This window comes from Myotis lucifugus, unplaced genomic scaffold, assembly GCF_000147115.1.
Source record: "Myotis lucifugus unplaced genomic scaffold, Myoluc2.0 scaffold_8, whole genome shotgun sequence".
NCBI lineage: Eukaryota > Metazoa > Chordata > Mammalia > Chiroptera > Vespertilionidae > Myotis > Myotis lucifugus.
The window spans coordinates 15,509,000-15,532,755 of NW_005871056.1; the positions used below are offsets into that span (position 1 = coordinate 15,509,000).

The 23,756-nt window shown below is 42.6% G+C and overlaps 1 protein-coding gene, 1 non-coding gene and 1 pseudogene across 18 annotated transcripts in view; 1 reads left to right on the plus strand and 2 right to left on the minus strand.

The window, feature by feature from the left end:
- Positions 1-2,552: 2,552 nt before the first annotated feature.
- Positions 2,553-9,240, minus strand: LOC102427588 (annotated as a pseudogene).
- Positions 6,553-6,659, plus strand: LOC111824925. Its single transcript, XR_002828015.1, has one exon. It is a non-coding gene; the product is annotated as a U6 spliceosomal RNA (small nuclear RNA).
- A 4,157-nt stretch (positions 9,241-13,397) lies between the features above and the next one.
- SETD5 (SET domain containing 5) overlaps positions 13,398-23,756 on the minus strand; it is a 52,103-nt gene continuing 41,744 nt past the window's right edge. For 12 of the 17 annotated variants that reach the window (XM_023749697.1, XM_023749710.1, XM_023749708.1 and 9 more), the window contains 6 exons: positions 23,471-23,527; positions 20,693-21,163; positions 18,200-18,495; positions 16,912-17,045; positions 16,345-16,433; positions 13,398-16,038 (listed from right to left, as the gene is read on the minus strand). In XM_023749697.1, coding sequence (XP_023605465.1) covers positions 15,430-16,038; positions 16,345-16,433; positions 16,912-17,045; positions 18,200-18,495; positions 20,693-21,163; positions 23,471-23,527 — 1,656 coding nt within the window. In that variant the 3' untranslated portion in view covers positions 13,398-15,429. The remainder of the gene's footprint in view (positions 16,039-16,344; positions 16,434-16,911; positions 17,046-18,199; positions 18,496-20,692; positions 21,164-23,470; positions 23,528-23,756) is intronic. The other 5 variants (XM_023749701.1, XM_023749704.1, XM_023749705.1 and 2 more) reach the window with 2 other exon arrangements.

A 23,756-nucleotide genomic window follows, 5' to 3' on the forward strand; every position in this document is an offset into this window, starting at 1 on the left:
GAGCTCTGACCAGCAGACCTCAGAGGGCCTGTGCTGTGTGATGTTAGGATAGCTTGGTGTTGTCTACACCCCATTAGTAAGTTTTGTCTGAATGTGTCCTCACTGTTCATTGTCCCACTTGGTAACACTTATTTCGGTCCAGACCCCTTCTGCTGCTGCTGGATTTGAGCTTCAGTACAGGTGGAATGATGTTCAAATAAAGAAACACTTTACATCACCCGTGCTGGCTTCTCTCTCTGCGTCAGCCCCCAGGGGATCAAGAGGGGTGGGATTCAGCCTGACTCTGTGTCGGGTCTGGCTGCACAGTAACAGACCTCTACTGTCGTGGCTTAGCAGGATAGTTTCTGTTCCCATCGCAGGAAGTCGGAGGTAGCCAGACCATGACCAGTGTGGCCCGCGGTGTGATCAGAAACCCAGGCTCCGTCTTCCTCAGAGCCACTTTCATGGCCCAACCTGGCTGCTTGGCCTCCTTGATCCGCATTTCCTTTGAAGACTTCTGGAAATCCCATCGGACTGAGTCACAGAGCACACTAGCTGAAGTGTGGCCTATTAACTGGGCCCATTGCCACCCCAAATAAAATTGAGGTTCTGTTACCCAGGGAAAGGAGAGAACAGATGGAGTGGGCACTGGCAGTCCGCACATGCCTGGTTGCACAGACTTGACTTCGGACTTACGGCAAACAAGACTCCACCTTTTTCTGCCTGTGTGGACTGGGACAAACCCCTTCACCTCTCTCTAAATCCCACTGAATGAATGTGGGCGACAACAGTGATCTTGGGGAAGTTGTAAGGAACAATGAGGGAATGTGTGTGGATTGCTTTGTAGTGTCTGCCACATTGTAACATGCCCCATATGGCAGCTACGTCACCATTTTTGCACTTGGGAATTGTGGGCACTCAGTATAGACTAAGCACTGAAGGAGCAAAAACAGAGACCCTGACTTAATGGCCAGCTGGTTGGGGAAGTGACAGGTAAAAATGTAAAATTTGCGAGGTGCAGGGAATTGTGGGTGCCCTGGGTGGGGACACCTTACTGGCTTTTGGAGGGGTGGGTAGAGCTAGGGAGAGGTTTACTGTAGGATAAATAGGGCTTAGGCAGGCATGGGTCAGGAAAGCCACTCAAGAAAGAAGGCAGGCCCTGCCCAGTCTTACATAGTGGTTAGAGCGTCAGCCCACGGACCGAAGGGGTTGCAGGTTCGATTCCTGGTCAAGGAGGTCAAGGGCACATACCTTGGCTGCAGGTTCGATTCCCAGCCATGATTGGAGCACATGGGGGAGGCAATCGATGTGTCTCACATTGATGTTTCTCTCTCTCTCCAACGCTCCCCCTCCTCCCTCCCTTCCAGTCTCTCTAAAAATCAATAGAAAAAAATATCCTCAGGCAAGGCTTAAAAATAAATAAAAACTATGATAGCTATTTTTTTGTTTTTCTCCCCCCCGCTATCCTTCTTTATCTTGATGATAGCTACTTTAAAAAAAAGAAAAAGAAAGGAAGCATATTGAGGAAAGAGATCGAGGTAAGAAACAGAATGGTCTGTGCAGAGCACTAAATGCTGGTCTGTAAAGTTTGAGGCAGGGAGGGTCAGAGATTAGTCCAGTGGTTCTCAACCTTCTGGCCCTTTAAATACAGTTCCTCATGTTGTGAACCCCAACCATAAAATTATTTTCGTTGCTACTTCATAACTGTAATGTTGCTACTGGTATGAATCGTAACGTAAATATCTGATATGCAGGATGTATTTTCATTGTTACAAATTGAACATAATTGAAGTATAGTGATTAATCACAAAAACAATATGTAATTATATATGTGTTTTCCGATGGTCTTAGGCGACCCCTGTGAAAGGGTTGTTCGACCCCCAAAAGGGTCGCGACCCACAGGTTGAGAACCGCTGGATTAGTCGATTAGTCTGGGGAGACAAAGGCCATATGATGACAAAGCTCCAGATCTGAGAGCAATGGGGAACCATGGAAAGATTTTAAGCAGCAAAGGAACACAATTAGATTAGCATTTCAGAAAAACCACTCTGGTTGCAGTGTTAGGGGGCTGAATTAGAGGGAGACATTTTAATGGAAGGGAAATCAGAAGTCTGGCCTGAAGCAAGGTGGTGGCAGTGTCCCTGAGAGGTAGAAATTCAATATTTAGGAAGTAGACTTGAGGACACTTGGTAACTGATTGTGAGGGTAAGGAGTAGAGAGTGGCATCAGAAGGGCAGTTAACAGTACAGCAGGGGAGCAAAATGAGACATGCTGTGTGAGAAACATGTGGGGCAACCTGGTGCAGTTTTCCAGTAGTTAGCTGACATATGGCTGTGAGAGCTCAAAAGAAAGATCTGGACCAGCAACATGAGCATTCAGGCAATGGTTGGAATGTAAAGCACAGAGGAGCTTGCTCAGGTGACTGTATAGTGTGAAAAGCCATGGGGCCCTGGGACGCTGGAAAACACCAGCCTATAAAGGTCAGAGGAATGGATGTCTAAAAGGAGACGACAATGGGGACACAGATAAAAGGCACCATTAAAAGGAGACGACAATGAAAGAGCCAAGAAAACCGTGAGAATGTATTGTTATGGAACGGAGAAGCTCAACTGGTCAGGTGGAGCAGAGAGGTCAAAATTCGGGTCTGAAAACTGTGCCCACTGGATTTGAGAACAAGGAGGCCACTGTTGCAGAGCATATTCAGAAGAGTGTGAGAAGGAGAAGGAATCTGGGCATCTTTGCTGCAGGTGATGATTATGTCCTTGGGCATGATCTGCCTCTTCAGCATGCCCAACTTGGGATGGTTGCCACGGCTACGGAAAAGCCCAGGCGGTTCTGTCTTGAAGTTAGCAATCCTCTGAGTTTAACCATAATACAGAAGCCATATTCTTTCAGTCATTTCATTCTCCTCTTTGGTTTTCAGTTTCCCTTCCTGGCTCATCTGTTGCCAAGCTTCTGACTGGGCTTTGAAATACTGGCTCGTCTGGGTAAAAAGTCACATTTGCTTAGGCTAGTAATAATATTCTCCTCATTAGTCATTTCCTTTCTCCAGTCTTTTAAGAAATTTTCCTAAATATTTCCTTAGTAGTATATTCATGGTCAAGCATTTCTGCAAAGAACGTAACGACTTTTTCTGCTTCGGAGCTCAGCTTCATGACTTGACCATTGCAGTACAACTGGACTCTCTCTGGAAGAGGCTCATCTGGTGGAGCAAATACAGGACCTTTATGCTCTAGGGATTTCCACTTGGTGCCCTTGGGTAGTGCTCTTCTTCCCACCATTCCCACTTCAGCTGCTTCTCTTCTTCAGCTTCTTTTTCTTGCTATCTGGCTCAGGAACTTTTTAAACTTTATTCTTGGTGTTTTTTTTTCAATTCCCTATCCTCTTCTTCCTCTAGTTTTTGTTTCTTCTTTCTTGATATCCTGTTTTACTTTTCTTGGGTTTATAATCAGCATCCTCCTCATCTGGAGGTCTCCTCAATGGCGTCAGATCCTCTTTAGGTGCAAAGCAGCCGTCACCTTCAGGCTCATCTTTAATTTGTAGTGGCCTCGAGAAGCCATTTTTCTTAATATACTTTTATTGATTTCAGAGAGAAGGGAGAGGGAGAGAGAATCATTGATGGGCTGCCTCCTGCACCTCTCACACTGGGGATCAAGCCTGCAACCCAGGCATATGCCCTGACTGGGAATTGAACCGGGACCTCCTGGTTCATAGGTTGACACTCAAACACTGAGCCACACCGGCTGGGCAGCCATTTTCCTTCTTTACTTTTGTATCCCCGGAGGCTCTAACCTTTTCCTCCTTTCATTTTTATCTGTTTTGATGTTTTTCAGAACTTCCATCTTTGTGCTTGCTTTCCCCCCTTCTCTTTGTGTTTCTCTTCAGAATCTTTATGTTCACTGTTGCTTTGCTTGGACTTCTCAGTCCTCCTCATCCTTCTTGTGCTCTTGGTGCCAGAGTTCCCGATCTTTGTGTTTACTATGAGTCATTCAATTGGGAATCCGCTGCAATCTGGGAATCGCTGTGCAGATGGCCCCCACTCATTTGGGCCAGAGCAGCAAGGGGCAGGCGGCACGGGGTGCAGGGGGGTGAGGGGAGACACAGAAGGTGGGAGGGACATGTGAGGGGCTTAGAGGCCCCCTGAGGTGCGGTAAGCGGGAGCGAATCCCAGCAGTTGTGTAACAGCCTAAGTTCGCATTTCCTTTAATTGTAACTCTTGGTATTTGTTCCCTTGCTTTTTTATCTTTTATCCACATGCTGCGTTGTTTTATTTTTGCCTGTCTTCTATATTTGTCACTTTTTTTTTATAGAGCAGTTTTAGGTTCACAGCAAAATTGAGCAGAAAGTACAGAGATTTCCCAGTCTCCCTGCCTCAAAGGCGCAGTCTTCCATATTATTAATATTCCCCCACAAATATTCCCCTAGCCGGTTTGGCTCAATGGATAGAGCGTTGGCCTGCAGACCAAAGGGTCCCGGGTTCGATTCCGGTCAAGGGCATGTACCTCGGTTGCAGGCTCCTCTCTGGCCTGGGCCCTGGCTGGGAGCATGCAGGAGGCAACCAATTGATGTGATTCTCTCTGTCTCTCCATCTCCCTTCCACACTCTAATCTAAAAATCAATGGAAAAATGTCCTTGGGTGAGGATTAAAAAAAAAATTCCCCCATGGAAGTGGTACATTTGCTACAGTTGATGAACCTACATTGACATTATTTTCACCCCAAATCCACAGTTTGGACAAATGTATAATGACATGTATCATTACAGCATCATTCAAAAACAGTTTCACTATCTGAAAAATCTGTGCTCTGCCCATTCATTTCCTTTCTCCATCTCCTGGCAACCAATCTTTTACTGCCCCAATAGTTTTGCATTTTCTAGAATGTCATCTACAGTCATGCACCACTTCATGACAGCAGTTACACAGTTTTGTCATTGTGCGAACATCATAAAGTGCACTTACACAAACCTAGATGGTATAGCCTACTGCACACCCTGGCTATATGGTGTAGCCTATTGCTCCTAGGCTACAAGCCTATACAGCATGTCACTGCACAAAACAACACAAGATTAAATCAAGCACAACAGAAAATACAATAAAAAATGCAATGAACACAAGATGTATGAGGCTGCTGTTGGTATAGCACAGCATGATGTTTTATGGCAAAGTTCATTTTTATAAGTAGAAAGAGTACACTCTAAAATAACAATAAACATACAGTAAATACATAAACCTGTACCACAGTCATTTATTATTATTAACAAGTATGTACTGTTCATAGGATAGTGTGTGCTATACTTTTACACTATTGACAGTGCAGTGGGTTTGTTAACACCTGCACCGGCACAAACGCATGAGTACTGCATTACTTTATAGTGTTAGGACAGCCACCATGTCACTAGGCAATACAAAATTTTCAGCTTCATTAGAATCTTATGAAACCACCATTGTATATGTGGACCATCATTAACTAAAATGTCATTTAAAAAAAATATTTTTATTTTTATTGATTTCAGAGAGGAAGGGAGAGATAGAAACATCAGTTGATCAGCTGCCTCCTGCATGCCCCCTACTGGGTATTGAGCTGCAACCCAGGTATGTGCCCTTGACTGGAATTGAATCCAGGACCCTTCATTCCGCAGGCCCATGCTTTACCCACTGAGCCAAACCAGCTAGGGCAAGTTGAGACTTTTTACTGTATCTGTTGACTGTCTCTGTCTTCTTCGGAAAAATGTCTGTTCATATCCTCTATCAATTTTAAATTGAAAAATTTTTTGCTGAGTAGTATGAGTTTTTATATATTTTGGATATTAACCCTTTATCATCAGATATGTGATTTGCAAGCATTTTCTCCCATTCCATAGGTTGCCTTTTCATTTTGTTGAGTTTCATTTGCTGTGCAGCTTTTTAGTTTGATGTAGTCTCACTTGTTTATTTTTGCTTGTTTCCTTTGCCTTTGATGAAAAATTCACAAAATCAGCACCAAGACTGGTGTCACAGAGCTTACCACCTAGGTTTTCTTCTAGGAGTTTTATGGTTTCAGTCCTTAATCCATTTTGAGTTAATTTTTGTATGTGGTGTTAGATAAGTGGCCCAGCCTTATTCTGCATGTGGCAGTCCAGTTTTTCCAGCACCATTGTATATTCTTAGCACTTTTGTCAAAAATTAATTGACCAAAGTGCTTGCTTTGGCAGCACATATACTAAAACTAGAGGCCCAGGGCACGAAATTTGTGAACTCAGGGGGGAGGGGGAGGTGATGGGCCCTCAGCCCAGCCTGCACCCTCTGGTAGTCCGTGAGCCCTTGGGGGATGTCTGACTGATGGCTTAGGCCTGCTCCAACCGGGGAGTGGGCCTAAGCCATTAGTTGGACATCCTTAGTGCTGCCATGGAGGTGGGAGAGGTTCCCACCACTGCCACTGTGCTTGTCAGCTGTGAGCTGGCTCAGGGCTTCTGGCTGAGCGGTGCTCCCCCTGTGGGAGCGCAATGACCACCAGGGGGCAGCTCCTGCATTGAACATCTGCCCCCTGGTGGCCAGTGCATGTCATAGTGACTGGTCATTCCACCATTCAGTCGATTTGCATATTAGCCTTTTATTATATAAGATTGGAACGATACAGAGAAGATTAGCATGGTCCCTGCGCAAGGATGACACACAAATTCATGAAGCACTCCCCTCTCCCCCAATTAATTGACCACGTATGCATGGGTTTATTTCTGGGCTCTCTATTCTGTTGTACTGATCTATGTGTCTGTTTTTAAGCCAATGCCATACTGTTTTGATTACTATAGCTCTATAATATAGCTTTTGTTCTATTTCTGTAAAGAAAATGACAAATCTTGATAGGATTGCATTGAATCTGTAGATTGCTTTAGATTGTTTTATTGTTGGGTTTTAAGAGTTCTTTATCAGATATATCTTTTGCAAATATTTTCTTCTAGTCTATGGTTTATCTTCTCATTTTCTTGATAGTGTCTTCTGCAGAATTTTAACCAAGTCCAGCTTATCAATTATCTTTCATGGATGATGGCTTTAGTGTTGCAACTAAAAAGTCATTGTCAAACTCAAGGTTTTTTAAGATTTTCTTCTGTTTTCTGGGTGTTTCATAGTTTCGTTTTTTTACATTTAGGTCTATGATCCATTTTGTTAAATTTTGTGAAGGATGTCTGTATTGCCTCTGCTTGTGAAATATCAGCTATGTTTGTATGAGTCAATTTCTGGGCATTGTATCCTGTTCCATTGATCTCTTTCTGTTCTTATTTCAATACTACACTGTCTTGATTACTGTAGCTTTATATTAATTATTGAAGTCAGACAGTGTTAGTCCTGACTTTGCTCTTTTTTTTTTTAATATTGTATTGGACTGATATCCTAACAATGAGTCTTCCTATCCATGACCATGGAATATCCGTTTATTTAGTTCTTCTTTCATCAGTTTTGTAGTTTTCCCCCATAGAGTTCTTGTACATACTTTGTTAGATTTGTTTACTTCTTTTGGGTGCTAATGTAAATGTTGTAATTCTCAAATTCCATTTGTTGGTATATAGAAAAGTGGTTGACATTTGTATATTAACCTTGTATTCTACAACCTGCTATTAGCACGCTAGTTGTACAAGGTTTTTTAATTCTTTTGGATTTCCTACAAGACAAATAGGTCACTTGTGAACAAAGCCAGTTTCATTTCTTCCTTCCCAATCTGTGTAGTTATTTCCCTTTCTTGTTCTGTTGCATTAGCAAGGACTTCCAATACAAATGTTGTAAGAGAGTGAACATTCTTGCCTCATTCCTGGTCTTAGTGTCAAAGCTTCTAGTCTCTCTTGATTAAGTAGGATATTAGCTATAGGTTTTTTTGTAGTGACTCTTTATCAGGTTGGGACTCCTTCCTAGTTTTGGAGATGTGCCACTTTATCTACATGTCTTTATTGTCTGTGGGGATATTATTCTGCATTCTTTGGCATTTGACTTTGATCCTTTCTGTTAAGCATGTTTATGTTAGTTCTTCATTTTTAAGGAAACACGATTTATGAGTTTTTCTAGTTTCAAGTTTCTACAGTACTTTTTGTGTGTAAAATATTAAAATATGAAATGTACAAAAAAACAGCTGTTTGAACTCAGCACAGAATAGGACTTTATAACTGTTTCTTTTAGGAGTTAATAAATATTTAATAAATATATTAAATAACTTATTCCCAGGAAGAAAATACATCCTGGATCTAATGGAAAAATCCTAGTTTCACTCTATTCAGTGAATGTGATCCCCCAACCCTATCTCTATTTTGACTGTCCTGATAAATTTAGATTCTGTTAAGAGTATCTTTCAATGTGGAGCTCTGTCCGTGGGGGCTTTGCTGGTTAGAAGTTTTTTGAGCTCAGACTGATCCAGCCCCTTGGCTTAAAACCAAGCTTCCTTGGTACCCACTGCAAACCTCTCCCAATTTTGGCTGTAGTTCTCAAATTGACTCACTGAACTTCCAAGTGAGAACTTGTTCTGGAGTTGAGATGCATCAGATGCTCCATTGCTTCTTCTGGAACAGGTGATACCATGAAAGTCTTGTGGCTATTGGTGGTTTATTTCTACATACCTTATTTTGGGGCTCATGGGGGATACTTAGTTTTCCTGTAATGTTGCCCAAGGTTTTGTTTTGCTACCATGGCCGCTCTGTGCACTTTTATTAAGGATTTGAGAAATATTCAAAACAATATTATCTCAGAATCACTTCCAGGTTAAGTTCTGAAAATAGAAACAGGTAAAAGTTAAAGGGGAACACCATCTTCTTCAATGACTATGTTTTTCTCTAAGGTGTTGTCTTTATCAACCTTGAGCACAGGGTATATATATATTAAGAACTTTGGCAAAACCCCTCTCATCTCCCTGAGCTTCACAGAAGATTAAAGAGGCTGTCCCAGCTCTGGTTGATGACCTTATACTAGCAATATATGTAGTTTCAAAACAAATGGACCACTTCATTTGGACAATGGTGTACTTTTTTTCTTCAGGGTGACCCTGACACTGATGCCCCCGGGCCAAAAAGGCCTGACTGCTGTTTACAAGGTAGAAAAGGGTACGACATACTTTTTCAGCTAGTTAAGTGACTTCTAGGCACAGATTCATAGCATTTCTCTATTTTTTCCTGGATAAACTGCAAAATTTCCAAAACTGTCAGTTTGGATCTGCCATTTAGAAGAGACACATCTTGGACAAGTTGTATTTTTTAAAATTCATTAACAACTTATAAAACAGAGATAATACCTACCTTATACATTAAGTCTGAATGAGCTAGCCGATGGCATAAATGGAAGAGGAGTCTGACAAACTGGAAAGCCATAAATAAGATGCACCATTGCACTAGTTTAATACTGTTCAGCTTCTTACATTTATACCATATCAAAACCACAGTACCTAGTAATAGAGTAGGTACTTGATAACAATAGCAAACATACTAATTCCTAATAGGCATGCCTGGCACGCAGTAGGGATTTAGTAAATAATTATGGAACAGAACCTTCCAATTCTGGCAATAATCAGATGAGCTTAAGTCCTGTGGTATAGCTGGAATATTGAACCAGGTCTCAATTTCCCATCTTTAATTTCTAGCATCTTGCCCTAACCGGTTTGGCTCAGGGGATAGAGCGTCAGCCTGCGGACTGAAGGGTCCCAGGTTCGATTCCGGTCAGGGGCATGTGCCTTGGTTGTGGGCATATCCCCAGTGGGAGGTGTGCAGGAGGCAGCTGATCGGTGTTTCTCTCTCATCGATGTTTCTGACTCTCTCTTCCTCTCTGTAAAAAATTCAATAAAATATATTAAAAAAAAAATTCTAGCATCTGACTTGCTTCCTTCTCAGAATTATGAGACCAAATAAGACACTATATATGGCCCAGCTAGAGTGGCTCAGTAGTTGAGCGTTGACCTATGAATCAGGAGGTCATGGTTGGATTCCAGGTCAGGGTACATGCCTGGGTTGAAGCCTCCATCCCCAGTAGGGGGCATGTGGGAGGCAGATCAATGATTATCTCTCATTATTGATGTTTCTATCTCTATTTCTCTTTCCCTCTCCCTTCCTCTCTGAAATCAATAAAAATATATTTTTAAAAAGAACTACAGTCCTAGCCAGTTTGGCTCAGTGGATAGTGTCGGCCTGGGAACCGAAGGGTCCCGGGTTCAATTCTGGTCAAGGGCACATCCCCGGGTTGTGGGCTCGATCCCCAGTAGGGGGCGTCCAGGAAGCAGCCAATCAATGATTCTCTCTCATAATTGATGTTTCTATCTCTCTCCCTCTCCCTTCCTCTGTGAAATCAATAAAAAAAAATATATATATATTTTAAAAAGGCACTATATATGGAAATACTTTTTTATTTTTTATATTAAATCTTTATTGTTCAGATTATTACATTTGTTCCTCTTTTTCCCCCCCATAACTCCCCTCCTTCCAGCTCCCACCCCACCCTCCGCCCTCACTCCCCACCCACTGTCCTCATCCATAGGTGCACGATTTTTGTCCAGTCTCTTCCCGCATCTCCCACACCCCTTTCCCCCCCAAGAATAGTCAGTCCATTCCCTTTCTATGTCCCTGATTCTATTATAATCACCAGTTCATTCTGTACATCAGGTTATTTATTCACTTGATTCTTAGATTCACTTGTTGAAAGATGCATATTTGTTGTTCATAATTTGTATCTTTACCTTTTTCTTCTTCTTCCTCTTCTTAAAGGATACCTTTCAGCATTTCATATAATACTGGTTTGGTGGTGATGAACTCCTTTAGCTTTTCCTTATCTGTGAAGCTCTTTACCTGACCTTCAATTCTGAATGATAGCTTTGCTGGATAAAGTAATCTTGGTTGTAGGTTCTTGCTATTCATCACTTTGAATATTTCTTGCCACTCCCTTCTGGCCTGCAAAGTTCCTGTTGAGAAATCAGCTGACAGTCGTATGGGTATTCCCTTGTAGGTAACTGAGTTTCTTTCTCTTGCTGCTTTTAAGATTCTCTCTTTGTCTTTTGCTCTTGGCATTTTAATTATGATGTGTCTTGGTGTGGTCCTCTTTGGATTCCTTTTGTTTGGGGTTCTCTGCGCTTCCTGGACCTGTAAGTCTATTTCTTTCACCAGGTGGGGGAAGTTTTCTGTCATTATTTCTTGAAATAGGTTTTCAATATCTTGCTCTCTCTCATCTTCTGGTACCCCTATAATTCTGATGTTGGTACGTTTGAAGCTGTCCCAGAGGCTCCTTACACTATCTTCGTATTTTTGGGTTCTTTTTTCATTTTGCTTTTCTGGTTGGGTGTTTCTCGCTTCTTCGCATTTCAAATCTTTGACTTGATTCTTGCGCTCCTCTGGTCTGCTGTTGGGAGTCTGTATAATATTCTTTATTTCAGTCAGTGTATGCTTACTTTCTAGATGGTCCTTTATCACACCATCGAGGGTCTCATTAGATTTCCTGTACATCTCATCAAGTTTATCGACAGACTCTAGAAGCCTCTTGAGAGACCTCAAAAGTGTGGTTCTGAACTCAATATCCTCCCTTGATAGTTTTGTCCTGTTTCTTTGTCTCCGCATTTTTTACGCTTTTTTGGTACACCCCCTAGTGGTCTTTGTGCGCAGTCTTGTTGTAGTTAAGCCTTGATTGTTGTAGTTAATACTAGAGGGATTTGACCTCCAGGCCGACTGGCTGTGATTGGAAATACTTCTTAAAGAAGACCATGAACCTATTTTTTTCACCCCGGGCAGAATTCAGTTGTGGCTGTTATAAGATTACTAAGTATTCCTACAGGCATTTTGGAAAGGCCTTCAAAAAAGGTAATTTTTATTCTGTCTCCAATTGGTTACCTCCTAAGCTCTTTAAAGAAATGAATAGCATTTTCTCTATTTTTGAATCCCTTATATGCTTAGCAAAGTGGTAGTGTATCATAGGTTTCAGTAAATATTTGTCAAACAGTATAATACTGTTAATAGCAATCCATCAGCAAGCACTGCTGTTTACTTGCAAAACATGCCCTGATTCCAGTACTTCTCCTTATCCCTGTTATTACTTTTTAAAAAAAAATATATTTTATTGATTTTTTTACAGAGAGGAAGGAAGAGGGATAGAGAGTTAGAAAGAGGGATGAGAGAGAAACATCGATCAGCTGCCTCCTGCACACCCCCTACTGGGGATGTGCCCACAACCAAGGTACATGCCCTTGACCGGAATCGAACCTGGGACCCTTCAGTCCGCAGGCCGACGCTCTATCCACTGAGCCAAACTGGTTATGGCTGTTATTACTATCTTAATAGAAGCCATCACTGTATTGTTGCTTGCCTAAATAATTGCTATAGCTTCCAAACTGGTTTCCTGGCATCTATTCATCTCTCTCCCAATTGGATCGAAACAATCAGAGTAATTTAAAAAAACTAACCAACCAATAAAACATAAATTAGACTATGTCATCTCTCTGCTTAATATTCTGCAATGACTTTCCCACTGTACTTAGAATCAGATTCTTTAAACTAAACCCACAGGCTGTACCTCAGGTCTCAGCAAATCTGACCAGCCACATATTTCTGTAAATATAGTCTTACTGGAGCACAGCCATGTACTGCCTATGGCTGTTTTTGTGCTGCAATGGCAGAGCTGAATAGTTGTGACAGCAACCACATGGCTTGTAAAGCCTAACTATATTATGTGGCCCTTCAGAGAAAGGCCAGTTTGCTGACCACTGTACCATACGACCCAACGCCTATCTTCCTGGGTATCTACCACCCCGCTTCCTTGCCCTGGTCATTCACTATATCCTAACCACAGATTGTTGCTCAGAAGCTTTGTACCTGCTGTTTAACTCCCCAGGAAAGATCTTTATTCTTATCCCATGACTGCTTCCTTACCACTGAGGTCTCAGCTTAAATGGCACCTTCTTAGAAACTTCTCTGATCTACCAATTTAGAGTGAACCCTCAACCTCCCTAGTTATGTAACAGCTGTGAAACAATAACATGGTAATGACTACTTGAAATTATGGACTGGTTTAGTTCTCACCCTGCTCTACAGTGTAAGCACCTTGAAAGCAGAGATTTTTAATCTGCCTTCCTCAATGCCCCATTTAAATCACATAAACCCACCACCAAAAACAATGCCTGAAATTATTTAATAGAAAAGAACGAGGCCAATAAATCGTTGCTGAATGAATAAGGTTAAGGCCAAGGTCAGGAACTCTAGTCTGGTTCAAGTCAGTTTGCAATGCCCAGTTCCACTGCTGCAGACTGACCTGCCCGTAATCATAATAAAAGGCAGAAATAAGACCAATCCATATTCCTGGCCTCACTATGGGCACAACTCCACCAAGAGCACATCCTTCTGAACGTGGGTACACCTTGCCCTCTTCAGGTAAGGAAACAGTTAGGAAAATATGGCAAGGCAAGGTCACAGAACTGGACAAAGAAGTTCTCAACTTTATGATTATTATGGTTAAGAATTTTATTATCAAAATTATTACATCTCTTGTGAAAGTTCAAATGTTACATCAAGGTGTAAACACTCCACTTGAGAAAGAAGTGATACTTCTTCCCTTCCAAGAGTTCCCCCCACCCCCCGCCCCCATCCCCCCCAGAGGTCTGGTCTTGACAGCACCCTGCCCACACAGAGTGGCTGGGGTCTCTGCACGTGCCAGGCAGGGTGAGGGCCGCCTGCCTGCTGGCCTCTCCCCTTGGTTAACAGCCAAGGAGAGAATGCAAACCCCAGCCCAAATGGAGAGACATTTACATACGTTTTATATAATATACAAAGAAACCAGCATCCCAGGCCACATGATTTCCACTCCCAAGGCTCTCCCAGACTGATGGGTTTGTGGGGGAAACAATAAAAAGAAAAGTATTCTGCTGAGTTGTCAGCATTAAAAAGAAAAATCTCCCCTCATTTGAGCAAACACCTGATTTCAATTGTGAAAAAATGAAATTTTGTAACAGTCACACACAAAGAGAGAAGACTGTGCATATGATAGTTGTAGGAAGGGTAGAAGGAAGGGGACGGAAGAGGCTGGGCAAACAACAAAACAACAACAACAAACAAACTGGAGGGAAGGAAGGAGGGAGACTCACAGTATTATCTTGTCCAAAAGAAAAGAAGTAAGGTCCACTGCAGCACCAGGGATTACACCTGTCATAGATCTGCTACCCCTACCATGGTTATAACTGAATACAAAATTAGATAAATAAAAACACGCCGGATATTACAGTAAACAAGTGAAAGAAATAAGCTGGCAACCGTATGGAATTTAAAAAGATTGTGTACCCCACCTGGGCTGGCTCCAGGGCTCCTCCAGGGGTGTACAGCAGGCACAATGCACTGATGGGGAGAAGCCAGTCTGCTCTTGTCTCTCATCCAGAACAGTGTTAGGTGCGTGGGTGGCTTTCTAACTGTCTCACCCAGGCCACTCTCAAATAAGCATCCCCCAAAGAAATGTGGAACATGCCCACACACAATCACAGTCCTGTCGGCACCACTCCACACATCTTTCCACTCTTACCCTGCAGTCACGAGTGCATGCTCCCCAATCACGGAGGCGGTCCTACTCATGGGATCGTCAACTCCTGATTAATTGGGAGTAGAAAAAATAAAATTCAAAGAATTCCCAAACCATCTGGGATCCTTCCTAAGTAAATTTATTGCCAACAGCTGATAAATAGCAATTGGCCCACCTCACTTATCATTCCTCTTTCCTTTACCTATTACTTCATGGGTTACTGAGCTGTGAAATAGCTTGGGGAAGGGGAGTGGGATGGTAACAGCTGGGGGATCAGACAATCTACTAGGTTAATCTGCTCCTGAATAATCAAGGATTGACCACAAGCTTTTCTTCAGAGAGCCAGGCATCCCTTAGAGCACATTCCAAGCTTCACTATCCCTGCCTATTTCTCGGTGATTTAAAGACAAAGGTAGGAACATACTTGGTGGACACATCTTGGCTGGATATCTGCTTTTGGAATGGTTGTCTTCCGGTGAACATTTACATACCTACCTTTTTTTTTAAGTGCATAAAACCCTAACACTATTAGATGGCTTGGGATTTGGAGATTGGCTCTTTTCACATTTTTTTTTCTTTGAAAAGAAAACTTTTTTTGGATTTAAAAAGATGTCCTCACTGCACAAGTGACTACAGGCTACAGGCAAGGATGGGAGACGGAGGCTTCAACACAACTCATTGCACTTAGAACCGTTACTAACCGAAACACCATTTGCTTGTCAACAATGTACCCTTAACAGCAGGGAGAAACTTCTTTATAGTCTCTGCTTCAGACAAGATTTACATCTTTCTTCAAGGCCTGAGCCTGTTGTGACCACAAGTCTTGTTTCTTGTCGACCAGACCCAATCCTCTGGCACCTTGTACCCCCTTCCCCAGCAATCTGCTTGGCCTAGGTTCCAGAGGCAGCTGGAAGGAAGCAGCTATGGGCTCATTCAGTTCGGTTTGCCCAAATCCAGAAGCCCTAGGAAAGTCCTGTCTGAGTCTTGACTCCCGACCCTTGCAATGGCTGGAGTCGGTACTGGTGCACACTCCCACTCCCACGGTGCGGGTAGTGCTGTGAATTGGAAACCGCAGATACCCTGGAGGCCTGGTAGGCAGTGGACTGCCCAGCACTGGGCAGACTGATAGTCCGTAAGTCTGATGGCAATGACGACCTAGAGTTCTGAGGAAAGGAGGTGGAACTCAGAGTTCCTGTGCTGGACTGGGAAACCGAGTCTGAGGTCGGTGAGTCTGAGGGTCCCTGCGGGGTAGGGCTAGCAGCACTCGAAGGGCAGCTCCTCCTTGGAAGACTGCTGCCCGTGCTGTTTCCAGAATGTGGCTGGCTGCTGTAATACCCTGGGGTCCCCGTAAATGAGGCCAATGAGTCTGTGGACACAGGGTGGGCGGGGCTGGAATAGGACGTAGAGGAGAGGGAGGATTCTGAAGAACCGTGAGAGGGGGGGTTTCCAGGTCTCAGTGCAGTAGTTCGATAACTGTATCCTGGAGATTGGGTGGGATGTCCTCGAAAGGGGGAGGAACTTTGTTGAAGTAGGCTTTGTGATTCTGTCCGTGGACTATCACACTGCAGGAGCTAGAAAGAGTTGGGAAGAAAAGGATAAAGAGGTGAAAAAGTCCCTATTTAAGCCATTTAGGTTTGTGAATATTAAAAACACCCTACTTTTTCTTCATCTTAACTACTGTTCTTTTTAGAATACCAAAGACAGTAAAATGGCTATCTCTGATCACTTTATTTTTCTGTAATGATTTGATTACCCGAAGGTGAGCAGATGATGGCTTATTTCTAAGGCTGCTGAAACTATACACAAAGATGGCATCTCAAAACACTGGCATCCAGAACATATTCCTATGCCCAGAGATGAGCAATTTTTCGCCTCACCTGGTAGCTGTATCTGGAAGGGCTGTAAACGGCCGCTCCTTTTGAGAGTGCTGAGCTCAGTGTCTCTGGGCCTTCTCCATCTGCAGGGTCTGGAATGTAATACAAAATCAACCTGGCTTCTTAGAAAGTGAGAAATAGCCATTGTTTATTGCAATCACCAATGCCATCACTAATCCATGCTGCTCTCTTTCTGTCAAATAAGGCGAGTGCAGCAAGCGACAAGGGCAAACGGAGTGGTTAATTATGGGCTATGTCTTAAATGCCTGATCTGACTCCTGTCTCCTTTCTCTTCATCCTCCAACAGGGTAGATTTCCAGGCCTTTGGACAGATGAGTTACCAAAAGGTATCCCTTGGGGGAAAAAAAAAGCAGACAGAGAGAAAGCAATGGTAGATCTTAAGAATGCTGTAGCCCAAAAGAGTAGAAGCAAACCAAGCTGGAACTGTGCATACAATGAAGCCCAACCACATAAGAAGCTGACTCACCTCAGCCTAGCATTTGTTATGAAACGTATGGAGCCTGGTCACACGTCCCTGAACTGGTTGGCAGCACAAAGCCATAGGCTTACCTGAGTCTTTCTCTGTGATGTTACTCTCCCATGTGGGAGAAGGCTCTCCTTTTTGGGCCACCCTCACACTGCTTCGGAGGACTTTGGGGATGCTCCCTCCTTCTCGGAGTCGTTCTACTGATGTGGGAACCATCCTGTGAAGGCAACAGGGTGCAAGTTTATGCCGCAGGACTTCAGAATCAAGGGTCTGGAACATCTGAATCTCTGACAAAGGTTGTACAACATAGTCACTTAAAAAACATCTTCTTAGACATCATTTTCTTCACCAATTTAAAACAAGATGTTTTCTCTGCCTCAAACTATGTCAGGCACAAAAGAAAAAAGACTTTTAAAGAAAAAGCACAATAAAAAATTTTTAAAAAATTACATTCCATCTTGATGTTAAAAAAAAAGCAATCAAGGAAAAAGTAAATTTAAGATGTCTACTTCTTTTAACCACCCCCCCGCCCCAATTATAAGAGAAAGTTTATTTAGAAAATTACAGAGGTAGTAAAAGCGAGCCACAGAAGAAATGGGCTCAGGGCACAAGTTACAGAGGCAAAAGAAGGGCCCTTGGAGCTTAGGAGAGAGAAAGGCAGAGGTGACAAACCTGGGGGAAGGGAAAGTCACGGGCATGCTCCCAACAGGGAGAGTGTGCTCAACCCCCATTTTGAAATGCTAAGTTTGCTCTCCTGTGAAGTCATGTGCCTGGCACATGTAGTATTTAATACATGTTTATTAAATAAACATGTAGTATCTAATACAGGTTTCATAGATTAATAAACATTATTTATTTGAGCCCCACTCTTCTTGCCCAGATTTCATTTCTTCAGTTCAAGATCACTGAACTGCCTCATCCTCTATTTCACTCATCTGGGATACTCAAGTACTTGCCATTAGTATTAGTTATTTGTGGTCTCCCCTAAGCCAGACAAGTCCTTTCAGAATATGTCTTATCTCTCTGCTAGCTGTGTGGAATTGAGACTTCTGTTGTCAATTTAAAGTGGAACTGAGCTGAACTCCTGATTTACCTTTCATTTGAAATGAGATAACATAAGAGGCAGTGTTAGGGCCCAGCAAATACTATACTGTATGCAGTTCAAAGTGGTGTACCACAGGATCGGTGGCAATTGTTTGCTTTTATAAAGCTGGGGGGTGGTGGTGGTGGTGGTTCTGGCTGATATTATTTAATCAGCTGAACAGGATAGAGGGCACTGTTGTCTTGCTTTCTCAGATAAGTGTTCCCATACATTTTAGATAAAACTGGGAACAATTCATTTAATTATTAAAGCATCAAATATCAACTTACCACCTACTGCTGATATTCTCTTGTGGTCTGCAGTGAGATGAAGTGCCTCTGGAATCAGATGGGCTTACCGCCTCCAAATGGGACAGAGAGGAATGAGATGGGGAGAACTTTTTGTGAGGGGAAGACGGGGTTCGGGCTGAGGATCCCTGCACACCGTGGGCACCAGTGTCAGAAAGTGAGTTACTGCTGCCTTGCCCAGCTCCTGCAGACTTGCTTTTGCTCTGTGCAGAGTCACCGCTCCCACCAGAATTCTCCTTGGCTTCCTGTTTCCGTTTGCGGTACTCCAGCAGGGATACCTAGGAAGGAAATAACAAACAGGACTCTAGACATTGTTAGTGGATCAGTAGCAATGGGGAAATATAGACCCCTATAAACCATCAGCAAGCCATGCAAACAAAGCAGGCACCAACATTGGCAACTTTCGTCAGGTATGATGCAGATCTGGTAAGGAGAAGAGAAGACACCAGGCAATAATATTTTTGAGGACTGGTATTCACTAGTAGAACTCAACATTTTTTCTGCCTTCAGAAAAACTTGTGAGATTATAGTGCTATCATAGTTATCTGCAACAACAGTAGCTCCTAGAAAAGGGAGGGAAGAGGGTTGGGAGCTTATGTAGTTTGAAAAAGTCTTCCAGGTGATTCCGATAACTTTTTTTAATGCCTTAGAAATCCTTAGAGATAGCTGTTTAAAAAAAGAGAGAAGCCTGGCCAGCGTGGCTCAGTGGTTGAGCATTGACCTATGAACCAGGAGGTCATGGTTTGATTCCTGGGCAGGGCACATGCCTGGGTTGGGGGCTCGATCCTCAGTGTGGGGAGCGCAGGAGGCGGCCAATCAATGATTCTCATTATTGATGTTTCTCTCTCTCTCTCTCTCTCTCTCTCTCTCTCGCTCTGTAAAATCAATAAAAATACATGAAAAAATAAATTAATTTTTAAAATGCCAGAAAAATATTTTTAAAAAGAGGAAAAGAAAATACCCCCAAACAGAAGAAAAATCCAATTCTTCAGGGTTCTTAAATGTGCTTAATTTTCCAAGATACACTCAAGAGATTCATTAATGTTTGTCATACACATAGAGAAACTAGTATAAAAGGAGAAAAAAAATGATTTCACTTCTTATAGTAGCAAGTCAGCTCTATTAAACCTATACAGACTTGGAAATTTCTCCCCATCTCATCGCTCATCTGCCTCATTCTTTCCGACCACCACAACACAATCCTCTCCTTGCCCCACCTGGCATACCTTCTCTGTGCTGCTACAGTGCATTGTGCTTACACTGCTGGTAGTCTGTTACAATGTGTTGCTTGTTTCCCCTCTAAACTGTATGGTCTACCAGGGCAAAGACCAAGTTTATTTTTTATTTTATTTTTTTAAATATATTTTATTGATTTTTTACAGAGAGGAAGGGAGAGGGATAGGGTGTTAGAAACATCGATGAGAGAGAAACATCAATAAGCTGCCTCCTGCACACTCCCTACTGGGTATGTGCCTGCAACCAAGGTACATGCCCTTGACCGGAATCGAACCTGGGACCCTTGAGTCCGCAGGCCGACGCTCTATCCATTCAGCCAAACCAGTTAGGGCTGCCCATCTCTCTTGATTTTCCTCCTTACTCTGCCCACCCTTCTCTGACACCATGGCAACACTCAACTGTTTACAACCACACCCCATCCATAATTACTTGTCACATAATTAATTGTTCTGCTCCCTCTTTTGTTACATTCTCGCCCTCATTTGTTGGATGATTGATTCCTACTCATTGTCTAAGATCAACTAAATCAGTGACCTGTTATCTCTCACTCCACCAGCCTTCAAATTGGCCAAGAGCTTCTGGCTTGTTCTTAAAGCACCCTCCACAGATCTGACTAGCCAGGTTCCCCTGTTAAGATGTGTTCACCACTGAACAACTATTTTGAAGCATTCATCACCATTATAATTAATTACTTATTAATATAATTATCACTTGCTATAAGCCCCCATTAGGGCAGAACCTAGGAGGCAATATAGCATGGTGGCAATAAGAGCATGCAATTGAGAATCAAACAGACCTGGGTAGTATCCTGGCTCTTCCATTTACTAGCTGTGTGACCATGTGCAAGTCACTCAACTTGCCTTAGTTTCCTCATCTGCAAAGTGGGAAATTACCTATCTTACAGGATTATTTTGAGGATTAAGTGCTTAAGAAAGCTTAACAGTGACTAGAACATGGGAAGTGCTAAATAATACAACTAATTACTAATATTCTTTTCCACTGCTCTATTCTTTGAACTGCCTACTATGTGTATGGCACATACATGATAGGCATTTAAATTTGCTGATTATTTACAAAATTTATCAAATTGTATTAAAACAGCCTGTATTTTTTTTATTGGGCATGGCAGAGACCGTGTCTTACTTATCTTTGTTTTCCTCACACTGAGAGCAGTGCTGAACACATAGTGGTAACTTCATAAATATCTATTGTTAGTGCTCTCTATCGTGTGAAACTTACCTTTTTCCTCTGTGGTGGGTTCTGGGGGGCAGATGGGACTCCTTCACAAGCCCTTTCACCACCAGGTGACATGGATCCACGAGAGACTTCTTTCATAAAACCATGTTCATATCTGCTGGGAAACCCTTCTGCAGGGGAACAATATCCCCCGTCCAAATGTAAAGGCTTCCTATCTCCTACTAGAGGAGACCCTCGATATAATCCATCTGCTCGAGGCATAGCGTTCAACGGGGAATAGGCATACATTAAGTTAAACTCTGTCCGAAATGCCTGGTCCGAGTTCCTCACGAGGGTCTGATGTCCATCCCCATTCCTGCTGGGAAAGCCAGTCTCAGAGGTGGGCCCAATGGAGGGATGAGGAGCCAGGTCAGAATGAGCTGAGTTGATGAGGGACGGTCTGTCAGCACAGCTGTTAGTGTTGGAGTCAAGGTAGCCTACTTTTGTCAAGTCCAGGTCTTTTCGGTGACAAAGCTGAAAGAATAAAAATCAATGGAGACATGGGGTAGGGGAGAAGGAAAACAGTCAAAGGGCAGAAAAGAAAGGAGGGAAGAGGGGCACAGGTGAACAGTAGAGACAAAAGGGATGAAAGCAGAAGAGAGAATGCCATTAACATCTGTGAGTCCCATGTAGCAATAGTGTATACAGGCCAGATCACTAAACAACCCCCAACTTTCCCAAATTACTTTCAAATCTTTCTGGAGGAGAATAATGAAAAAATCAGAATTAGGTAATTGGCCAAATGTGACTACTTTGCCTGCTTAGCCTTTCATCAGGTTTGCTGAATCACCTTGCACTACATTAAGGGATTGGCAGTATTAATTTGGGATTTACCTGAGCCCCATGTATGCTACAGAGATGAGACCAGCTGGCTTATATAACTGGCTTCTGGTGTTATTCGTTTCTAAGTTAATATTGATGGAAGGTGGAAGGAGGAAAAAAGTTGAAAGAAAGTAGAAAGTAGATGGAAAGTTAAGTATTTAAGGTACTGGTTCAGTAAAGGAGAATGGCATCAAAGACATCAACCAACCAGTTCTTCACTCACTTTCACTATTAAATAGATACGTTCCTCATAAAACCTTCTGGTCACTCAATTCTTATTTATCCTCTAATCTATGTCAACACACCATAATACCACTAATGCCCATCACTGCAGAATATCTAAAATGCTGAAATGTGCCAAAAATAAGCCCCATCTACTATTTGGTTATCATTACCTCCTAACACCAAGATTTTCCATCACTAGGTCAACTAACTAACTCTAGAAAGAATGATTCCAGAAACCCAGATAATACACCATGTCAGCCTCCAAAATATGCTATCTTAGAACCTTTAGCACCTGAGGAGAGAACACTGTACTTTCCTTGTAAGACAGAAAAACCACCCAGAAAACCTCTAGTACACTAGAATACAACCTCTCTCAGTTTCACAATCCTCTATAAAATCCTACTGATTCGGAATTTGGTCAACTGTCACTGTGTTTAATACTAATTTTTTATTAGAAGGAGGGGTGTGTGTTAACAGTTAATTTCTAAAAGGTTATGTGAGATTATAACTTCCTCTTCAAGAGGAAAAAGACTATGTGGATTCATGGAATTAATCATTACTACCTCTGTCCAAATCTTCTAATAGTTAAGAAATGCTACCACTAAAGTCTGAATTTTAAATCTCCACAGCAACAGGGTTTCTGAGCAAAGCACTCAATTGATATCCTAAGGCAGTGGTCGGCAAACTCATTAGTCAACAGAGCCAAATATCAACAGTACAACGATTGAAATTTCTTTTGAGAGCCAAATTTTTTAAACTTAAACTATATAGGTAGGGACATTGTTATTAACTTAATTAGGGTACTCCTAAGCTGGCTTTTGCTAAAAACGTCCTCAATCTGATTGAGGCACGTTCACTGAGGTCGACCCCTTCCAACTCTCCTGTCCACACTCGTCTTGTATACTTGTTTCGTCTATCTCCTTTCCGAAAACCGACTTCTGTGCATGGGCCACGAAGTTTCAATCGCACTGTACGTGCGTGCCCGCATGTGGTATTTTGTGGGAGAACCACACTCAAGGGGCCAAAGAGCTGCATGTGGCTCGCGAGCTGCGGTTTGCCGACCACTGTCCTAAGGGATACCACTTGTATGGCAATCATATTCCAACCACTGCAGAATGGAGGCCTGGGTCACAGAAGCCATGGGTTGCCATAGTTTCCCTGTGTACCCAGTAAGGAGCTACAAGAATGTAGAAGGCTAAGAGGCTTGCCTCTCCCATTTTAAAGAAGTTCCTCAATCTACCAACCAAAACCCAAAACATGCAGTTAAACAGAGCTCTCAGATTAACCCAGGAACAAGGCATAAATCACTGCCTAACTTTCCCAACAAGGTGCTCCTTTATCAACCTAAAATAATAAATATCAAAAAATAGCTCATACCAACGTTTGATCCAACTTTTCCTACTTAACAAACACACATTGTCAGACTTTCTTTAACAAGGCTCCTACCATACTTTCAGCCTTCATTAAACTTTACTTCTAGATACTATTCTTCTTTTAAACTCTTTAGCCACTCCCTCCCCACCACACACACATAGCTACTTTATTTTCCTCCACCTACATTGAGAGTTCTAAGTAACAACCAGTCATACATGGGAAGATTCATTCAACTTACAGTGACCAATCGGCCACCCTCCAGCCCATCACCCCATTTGCTTGGATACCCCAGCCCTTCCCATACACTCATGCACACTCACTATCAGCCTCCAAGTGTGATTGAGATGGTGTGATAACTACCTCGGGTGACAGGGACTCGGGCCTATTCGCAGGGTAACTCTCAGGGGAGGATATGTTCTAGAGGAGGGAAAAGCATCTTGTTATTCATCTACTTGAAGTCAAGAAGCAAAACAAAACAAAAAATAAAGTAAAAGCAAGCATAGATAGTTAGCCACAACTTTTTTTTTGGTGGGGTGGGAGGGATAAGAATGCACAGGGGAAATGTTTAACTGCAGAATTCATCTCAATGAACAGAATGACTTGTTAAAATGCTTCCTGGTGCCTTTGAAAGCATTTAAGAATAAAC